The 9564-nt window shown below is 45.9% G+C and overlaps 1 protein-coding gene across 1 annotated transcript in view; it reads left to right on the forward strand.

Moving 5' to 3' along the window:
• Nucleotides 1–9435, forward strand: part of COG5 (component of oligomeric golgi complex 5) — a 174264-nt gene extending 164829 nt beyond the window's left edge. Inside the window, exon 22 of the mRNA XM_054631746.2 lies at nt 8735–9435. Within this exon, the coding sequence (XP_054487721.2) occupies nt 8735–8849 (115 nt within the window). The 3' untranslated portion in view covers nt 8850–9435. The remainder of the gene's footprint in view (nt 1–8734) is intronic.
• Nucleotides 9436–9564: the final 129 nt, after the last annotated feature.

Consider the following 9564-nt stretch of genomic DNA (forward strand, 5'->3'; position numbering starts at 1 on the left):
TGGCAGTCACTGTGTCCCAGGTCACTGCTTGGTGTCCTCCACAGCTGCACTGGGCTCCATCTGGCCTGGGAGCCACCTCTGTCCTTGAACTATGATGCATGGATGTTGCCAGCTTTTGCTGGAGTGATAAAAGCTGACTTCTACATCCCAGCCAACAGTGATTGTGCCTCAGAAATTCAACTGTTTTCTTTCCACACTTCTAAAGCAGCCAAGAGGAGTCTGCTATAAATATTTGCACTTCCTGAAGCTGATAGCACCACACAGTCCCATGTAGTGATCAGGCCAGTTAAGGAGATACTAGTTGATCACCAGTAGATATTACTAGAATTTATTTCTGAAATGTTAAAATACAAGCTGTGTCTCTTCATATGTGTATTTTTTGAAAATCATACTTGTGATTAGTCTGGTTTGTCTACAAAACCAGCTTTTCTTGAATCTCAAGCCATGACACTGAATTACAGGGACATAGGTGATAGGTGTATATGTAATCAGCTATGAATATTTTGATTGTGTTGTTGAATCTCAGATATAGTAGGGAAAGCAGGGAATGCAAATCATTTGAGAACTGGGGGGATTTTTTCTCTTCAATTTGTTTTCCCAAGTTTGAAAATGCCATCCTTAATCTACAACACATTTTTGTCTTTGTCTGCAATTAAATTTCATCCAGACTGATTCAGTTAATGGGTGTGCTGGTGGTCATGTTCAGACACTGATAAATTGTTCTAACCATGGGGGTATTAAGGAGCAAACCTTGGGATGAGGCTTTTAGGCTGAGACACTGTCATCCATTAGACTAAGTAGCAAAGCTGGAATACTTAAGTTTTCCTTTCAATCCTTTCACTGAATCCTTTATTCATTTTTCATGGCTAGTTATCCATATGTAAGGCAGGCAAGCAGACATCAGTCACTAGTATGACCACGAATCACTCTTATTTTCTTTAATACTCTATTGGAAGATTTCTGAGCCAGCTCTTTGTGTGTCTCATATGAACCCAAGTTGAACTGCAGGCCTCTTGCTCTATCAGTCACCCTCTTCAGGCTTTTTCCACCTGTAGTTGTTCAGCTGTGTGAGTTGAACTTTGGATGTTTGGAGCCCTCAGATCCCTGCACTGGCCTACATCAAAATATTCTCTTTTTGTTTGCTGCAGCCTTGCAAATGGTAATTTTGTGCAACTTCCCTTTGTAACAACTGTGCAATTACTCTAGGGACCTGCTGCCTAGATATTAATTTCCTTGTGTTACCAGGATCCTTCTAGCTTCATATTAAAGCTAATTGGAGTGCTGCTTCCGCTCTGTAGGTCTTAAATGCTTTGCTTGAAACGTGGTGTGAATGGTATGAATTAGTCCCACTCTGAGCATTTTTGTGCATTTCCTTCTGCTTGAATTCAGCATGGGGGTGGTATTTACCTGGCCAGAGGTATATTTGCCAGACTCCCTTTATAGACAACAGAGAGAAGCAGGCGCTGCTGGGGCTGATTCATCTCATCCTGAAGCAGGTACCTAAAATAGGTCAGTTGCATTGTGTCCTGAAAGCTCCCATTTTCTCTGCTCAGTGAATGGAGTGTGGGCTGGGACACAGGAGCTCTCTCAGGCAGCCAGCTGCCCTGCAGACATTTGAAGTTAGGTGAGATGACCCTGCTGCAGGTGTCCTTCCTGAACAGGGATTGTGTTGAAAGGAGCACTTCTTTAAGTGGTCAGGGCAATTTCTTTCTTTTTCTTTTTAAATTAAGCTTGAAAACTCAACTTTTCCTCCATAAAAGAAGCCCTATTAGACTTGACATGATTTGAGCCAGCCTGAAGGATAGTTCATCCGTTCAAGGGCCAAATTCTCACCTTTACCATTAGACTCTGTGTTAACTCCCCTTATTCAAGCTCACCCTTGCTGAAGCAGAGTTGAAAGCCAGGCCCAGTGAAGGGTTCATTTCCATAAGGAGCTGCTGTCCTGAGCTGGGCAGTTGCTCTGCCCACTCATCTGCTCGGGGCAGGAACAAATGGCAGCTCAGGGAGCACCGTGAGAGCCCCATCTGTGCTGGGCCCAGCCTGGCTGGGCAGAGCTGTGTGTGTGTGTGCTGGGCCCAGCCTGGCTGGGCAGAGCTGTGTGTGTGTGTGTGTGTGCTGGGCTCAGCCAGGCTGGGCAGAGCTGTGTGTGTGTGTGTGTGTGTGCTGGGCTCAGCCTGGCTGGGCAGAGCTGTGTGTGTGTGTGTGCTGGGCTCAGCCTGGCTGGGCAGAGCTGTGTGTGTGTGTGTGTGTGTGTGTTGGGCTCAGCCTGGCTGGGCAGAGCTGTGTGTGTGTGTGTGCTGGGCTCAGCCTGGCTGGGCAGAGCTGTGTGCGGGGCTCAGCCTGGCTGGGCAGAGCTCTGTGTGTGTGCTGGGCTCAGCCTGGCTGGGCAGAGCTGTGTGTGTGTGTGCTGGGCTCAGCCTGGCTGGGCAGAGCTGTGTGTGTGTGTGTGTGCTGGGCTCAGCCTGGCTGGGCAGAGCTGTGTGTGTGTGTGCTGGGCTTAGCCTGGCTGGGCAGAGCTGTGTGTGTGTGTGTGTGCTGGGCTCAGCCTGGCTGGGCAGAGCTCTGTGTGTGTGTGCTGGGCTCAGCCTGGCTGGGCAGAGCTGTGTGTGTGTGTGCTGGGCTCAGCCTGGCTGGGCAGAGCTGTGTGTGTGTGTGCTGGGCTCAGCCTGGCTGGGCAGAGCTGTGTGTGTGTGTGTGTGCTGGGCTCAGCCTGGCTGGGCAGAGCTGTGTGTGTGTGTGTGTGCTGGGCTCAGCCTGGCTGGGCAGAGCTGTGTGTGTGTGTGCTGGGCTCAGCCTGGCTGGGCAGAGCTCTGTGTGTGTGTTGGGCTCAGCCTGGCTGGGCAGAGCTGTGTGCTGGGAGGGGCTGCGGCGCTGCTGGCCAGGCACAAACCTCAGGGCACTCAGGCAGGCAGCAACAACCAGAGGTATCTCCTGCTCCTCTCTTGTCCTGCAGGTGATGCTGCTGGACCTTTTACTGTTTGTTTTTACAGTAATTTTTATAGCACTGGATTTAATAGACCTGGTGTCACACAGATGTGCTCGTTCGCAGCAGAGTCTCCATTTTCTGCTTTGCCCCAAAGTTTGCAGAGCAAACAGATTTTTACCAAAGTACTAAAGAAAAGTCTGGCCCAGCGTCCTGCAGCTGCCCTGCTGGTGGATCAGGACAGCAGTGCACAGGGTGCAGTCCCAGTACTGAGCAGAAGGATGATCCCTGCCTCTTCTGAAGCTCACCATGGAAATCTGACTCCATTTGACCAAAGGCAGAGCCCAGCAGGGTGGCACTAGGATTCACAATTCCATATAAGATTAATTAATTAGAGTCATTGTAAGGGATCCACATTAAGATTCCTTAAGAACCACAACCCAAATCATACTTTTTTTCCCCCTTTTAACTCTAGATATAAATCTTCATGGGTTCAAATAACATTTTAAAGAAGAACTATCAGGGTCTTATATAATCAGTTTGTCCTGATTTCCAAGAAAGCTCATGGTTTTGCTCATGCAAGTGAAGTAATTTAATAAGTGCTTTAAAATCCTTTTCCTTATGTGGGAGGGCATCTTAAACTTAGGGCTTTTTTTTTCCTTACTTCTTATGGCATTTTTAATGAAGCATTAATATATGCAGAACATCCCACCAACCCTCCTTCCATAGCTCTCTTTTACAAACAATATTTGTAATGTATACCATAGCTTGTCTTTTAAAATAGAAACAGATTGCTGAACAGGTTTTATGTCCTTTATTAGACTAGAAGATGCTGAATTTAGGGCATTATTTAGTCTAATCCCTTCAAGAGTATGTTTTGTATATTACATAAACAGGATTTCTTCCATCTTAAAAACAATAATACAACTATACATCTTATATATACATCTTTTTATATGACAACAGCTGTGATCTCCTCTCTGCTGGAGACTTCATGATACTGCTTTCACCCATAGTGCTGTTTATTTTTCCACAACTGCTTTGGCACTGGTGTTTTTACAGTGTCCTCAACAGGAGTGAACCAGCCTTTCTAAGGACAAGATTTTAATGGTAAACTGGTGCCTCTGAATTGAGTCCTGTACTGCCAGCATAGTCAACAGAAGCTCATTTGAGCTAGGACTGCTAAAGTTTACCGAGATGTCATGGAAAATTCTGCATCTCAAGTGTTAACAAAGCCCCTGAATTCGTTTATCTCCCCAGATTAGAGTCAGGTAGGCTTCCCAGCAGCTCCTGTGATGTTCCAAGCTGCCCAGCTCAGGCAGGCTGTACTGAAGACTGGCTGCATGCAGCAGCAATCATCTTGCTTTGCCACAAGCAGCTTCCTGCACTGTATGCTGCAGTCCCCGAAGACTTCTTGACTGTCTTCAGCAAAACAAAATTCCCATTCCAAATGAGCTCCTGGAACCCTGTCTACTCTATGACCATTGGTGCTTTTAGTTACCTCTTCCAGCCCATTCCTCCCTCTCACTCTGGAGCAAGCTCACCATTGCTCTCTGGACTCCCAACAACCTTCCTCCCTGGATTCATGATTTGTGCCATTTTCCTACCTGGACCTTTCCTACCAGGAATGGACAGATTTCCTGGCCTCCTCCATGGTGTCATTCCCACAGGCAGCAATGCAAAGGAGTTTTCTGAGCTTGACCATGATTCCCTTGTCCCCTGGTAGGTGTGGAGCTCCAGGTGCCCGTGGCTGCCTCTTTGCTAGCAGCCTTCAGCAGCTGCAGCAGCTTTTCATCCTGCCCTTGGCTGCTTTCCTGCACCTGCCTGTGTGGGAGCAGGCTCCCAGCCCTCCCTGGCTGGGCACACAGAGTTCTCCAGGCCACTTTGCTTTACCACAACCACTGTTCTTTCACTGTTTCAGGTGAAACACTGACATTATGAATTATGAATGGCTTTAAAAAAAAAAAAAAAATTCAGCTTCAGAGTGTTTAAATACTTCTATTGGAGATGCAAGTGTGGGACACAGGAAAATGGTGAATGCAGTTGGAGTATTCAGAAAGCTTTTGTTTTCATTGTTTACTGTAAAGCTGTAAAAGGGCTCTTCTAGAAAAATGCCTGAGAATTCACCTTAGAGTATTGACATTACTGATTGTCTTTGGAGTGGGTAAGAGTTGTGATGCTCTCAGGTTGCTTATTTTTGTGAAGTTTGACTCCATCTCTTTGAAACAATGCAAGCAAAGCCACAGTAAAAGAGCAAGTGCAGCAGAAGGAACCTGCAAAACTCCTTTTAGCTGCCTCTGGAGTTGGTTTTGTGAGTTAAATCAGATTCTTTTGGGGCAGGAGAGAAGGAAAAAAAGATAAAAGCTGCTAGAAGGTGTGACAGTGGGACTGTAATACTGCAGTATGGCACTTAGCATAGCCTAAATCTCATTCCATCTTGTTTGATCTGATGGGAATAACAGTCTGGCAAAGGATTATCAAGGGCTCACATTGAGTGGTTTTGGGTGCTGCTTTTAGGGTAAAGCTTCTCCCTTTCATCTATCTGGTTATCTCTGTAATCTTTTTCAAGGGCTTTTTCAAAGCAAGGAGATAAATCAGTTAAGGGATAGCAGTGTTACCATCTGGATAATGATGCCAACCCACAACTTCACCAAGAGGTGTTAGAGCTTCCTAAGTTAAGCAGGTCAATATGGTTTTTTTCTATTTTCAGCTTGTGATGATTTCAAAAAACTATTTGAGCCCACAACAAACTTTGAGGAGTGTATAGGATGGAAAAGACAGGGACTCTGCTGAGTGGAAGGGGAGAGATTTATCAAGATAAATGACAGTGACAGTAAGAAAACTCACAGGAGTTTCTCAACTGTCTTTTTAATACAAGGGACAATTCTTTGTAGCAGCTAATAAACATCTAACATGGCTAACAATTACTGCTGACCAGAGCACTTGAGGTCTGACCTGAGTGGAAATGTGAGACATTTCTGACTCTTCTGAAGCATCTCCACTCATCAGGATGGCATCCTTGATGTCATCCTACCCTGCCTGCATCTCCCACCTGCTGCTCAGTCTGCTCATCACATGTGGGCCCCTCATTGCTACAAGAGGCCAGTTTATCTAAAAAGCACAATTTCCTGCTGTCCCATTCCCCCAGTTTTTCTCTCTAATTTTGGGATTTAAAATAAACCTGTGGATGTGCCTAATCTCTCTGCAGTTCATGATGCTGATGGCCTTTGCTGGGAATGAAGTGAGCTGCACCCAAAGCACTTTGTGGCTGCACCAAGCAGTGTTTTAGTTGCCTTTTTCCCTGTAAACCCTTGTGCTGCTCCCCAGGGACCATTGGGAAGGAGCAGGCTGAAGGTTTTCAGGGAGCTGACCAGGTGCAAAATGTCAGGTTTACTTTAGCTAGATAAAATAAATATTCTTTCCCTGTCTTTCTGCCTGTAACAGCTTGCTTCTCTGTTGTAGTTTGTTGCTGTGCAAAAAATTCAAAGTGATTCCTTACTGTGTATTTGTACCTGCTGTGGACCCCTCAGCAGTAGCTCACAAGGAAGTTGTTATCAAAATTTAAGAGCTCTCAAGTGCACCATGGCCAGCATGAGGAACTGTTTTTGTGCTCAGTAACTTTATTTTTCTGAAGGATCTCAACTCTCCAGTCATCCAATCCATCCTTCTTTTGTCTCCCCCCAGACAACATGTCCTGGGCTTCAGCAAAGAGGGGCTGTAAGTCTGGATGCTGCACAGGGACATGGGAGCTGTGGTGGGAATTCCCTGGTGCTGTTCCAGTCCCAGCCTGTGCTCAGAGGTGAAGCTGCCTCGGGTTCTTTGGTTGCCCAGTTGCACACTTCACCCTGTCCCTGAGCAGGGGCTGCAGGTGGGGACAGGCAGCTCCTCCTGGTGCTCCCTGCCAGCGAGGCTGATGGATCAGCGCCGGCAGGAGCGGGAGCAGCCCCAGGACCAGCTCATGGGGCAGGGCTGCCACGGCTGTCACTGGCTTCCAGGAACCCAAAGCTCAGACTCCTCTCTCCAGAGAACTGAGCACAGGCTCTTGGCCTCAGGAGCATCTTCCACTTGCTGATAAATGAGCTCTGCTGGAAATTCCCAGCCACGCTCTGGCACAAGTTATTGAGGAATGGCCAAGCCCTTGTTGATGTAGCAGCAGCTTTACTCACAGGCACCCAAGTGTACTGTGACCCTGCATCTTCCTACCATCTCCTCTGCTTTGTCAGGTTTGGTGGGCTCATCTGAGGCTTCCCAGGGCTGCAGCACCACACAGGGATCTTGGCTGCTCCTCTCTTACCATCTTACACCAGGAGAAGCCTCTGTGTGTGAAACATGGGCTGAATATCACTCCTCAGTCCTTTTGCTTTCTTTAAGCCTTGCCTGATTCACTGCCTACTGCTGCCAGCTGCCAGCAGGCATGTACCAGGGAGCAGTGCTGCCTTCAAATCCGTGAACTCTTCGTGCAGGAACGCAGGGTTCCACCGAAGGCTTGTTTGTTGGAAGGAGCAGCAAACATAAATACAGCTCTGCCTCTCCAGCCCACCATCCTACAGCAGTGGGTGTGTATTTATAGGCACAACTTTGTGGTTGCTCTGTGTTACCGTCTCCCTTGACCCCTGTGCCCCCCCACCCCTTCACCAGATGTGCACAACAACCATCTGCCTTCTCCCAGTGGGACTGGGAATGTTCCTGCCATGTAACTAAAAGCCAGCGGGCTCCCTGGCTGGCAGAGCAGCTGTGCTGGTGCATCCTGCACTCCCAGAAAGGAAGGCATGAGACAAAACCCAGACCCACTCCCTGCTCAGTGACCCTGGGGGCTGGAAGCACTGTGGTGACAATCTGTATTAGAAAAGGAACAGCCACATACCAGGAGCTCTATTAGTCTCCATGTGAAATGGGGTCTGTTGTTTTTGCATTTTCTTAAATGTCACAGTTTTGCTGCAAATAGCACAAATATAAGCAAATTTTAGAAGGCAACTCCAAGATGATTGTATCAGTTCAATGAAGAAATAGAAGCAGAAAGGGAGAAGAAAATTATATTCAAAGCTATATTTAAGTGTGGCAGCTCTAGCTTGGCCTACTTAATGAATTAGTAAGTTGGAATCTCAACAGATGAGCCCTTACAGTGTTTGTTTTACAAATATGCTGTCACTCAACAATACTGTGTACTAGAATGTTGGCTGAAGGGTGACCCTGTGTTGTAAAGCATCGCCACAGTCGCCCCTTTTAGCTTTGCAATGTTTATTTGTGCAGTTCCCACATGATGACTCCATGTGTGACATCCTGTGACAATGTGTAAGAGAGCCAGGCCGTGCCTTGCCCAAGCCCTCTCTGGGGTTAGTGCAGCATTTCTTGAGGACTGAGATGGGAGTTCCAAAGGCTGTGCCAGGAATCTCCTCAGGGCACGGTGGGTGTTCACCAGGGCCCCACCTTTCCTGCTGGAAGTTGCACTCTCAGCGTCTGCAGCAGCTGGAGATTATTCTCTCCCTCTCTAAAGGTTACCAGTGCAGCACTGAGCCCGAGTCTGTGCGTCAGAGCTGTCATTTCAAGCCATCTGCAACATGCTGCTGCTTATTTAAATGTTAACTTGTTTGCTCCTCAAACATGCAAGAAAGGAGATGAAGATCATGGAACAATTATATAGAGCTTTGCAAAGCCTTCCTTGTTCACTTCCTTCCTCAGACAAGTAGGACCATCTGAGGAAAATTTTGCAGGAGGGAAGAAGGCAATTAATTTCTGTTGCAGATCCTGAATTTACAGTACTTAATTGCTTTAGCTACTTTACTTTTTTTTTTTTGTTTTTTTTTTTTTTAGTGGTGCACTGGAAGCTTATGTTCAATCAGTGAGAACAAGAGAGGGAAAGGAGTTTGCACCAGTCTATCCCATAATGGTTCAGCTGCTGCAGAAAGCCATGTCAACCCTTCAGTGAACACACCTGGACAAGGCTCTCACACCAGGGAATGGATGGTAACACAGCTGGGGGCTTTGGTGCCACATGGGTACTCACTGTTCATGTAAATTATCCCCAAGCACCTCAGCTTTACAATGAAATGTTTACTTACTTCATGTCTGAAACTTCCGTCTCCTTGCTTTATGTTCACATTACAGGAACTTACTTATACAGAAATATTATAAGGAAATTGTACAACTTTTATGTGCTGTAAGTCTACATCTAATTGAAACATTCTTAAGCATTCCTTTTGAATTTAGAACAGTATAAAATTAGAACTCAAATATTACAGTGTAATTGCTGAATATCTCAAATAAGGAAGCAGCTCTTTTCCTACAAGTAGAGTTTTAAACAGTTGAATACATTTTAGCCGTATTCAGAAAATTGTACTTTTGAAACATTTGAATCATCAGTTTCTATCTAAAAATCACTAATTTTAACACAAGGAAAAATATTTATAACTAACCTAAATGCTTCTCTATTGCACTGCTATTTGCTTAGAAATAATTTATATTGATTTCAACTCTTCTTGCTTAAACTGTAATAAAGAACATTAACTATCCAATCCTGAAAATAGTATTTGAATTTCTTCACTAGCTTCCTAATGGCAAAGCATTAAAATATACTTTGGATGGGTTCATGTAAAGACTTCCATGCAGAATGTGCTCATTGCCGCAGGGCTGACTTCATGATT

The sequence above is a fragment of the Agelaius phoeniceus genome, chromosome 5, assembly GCF_051311805.1.
Source record: "Agelaius phoeniceus isolate bAgePho1 chromosome 5, bAgePho1.hap1, whole genome shotgun sequence".
Taxonomy (NCBI): domain Eukaryota; kingdom Metazoa; phylum Chordata; class Aves; order Passeriformes; family Icteridae; genus Agelaius; species Agelaius phoeniceus.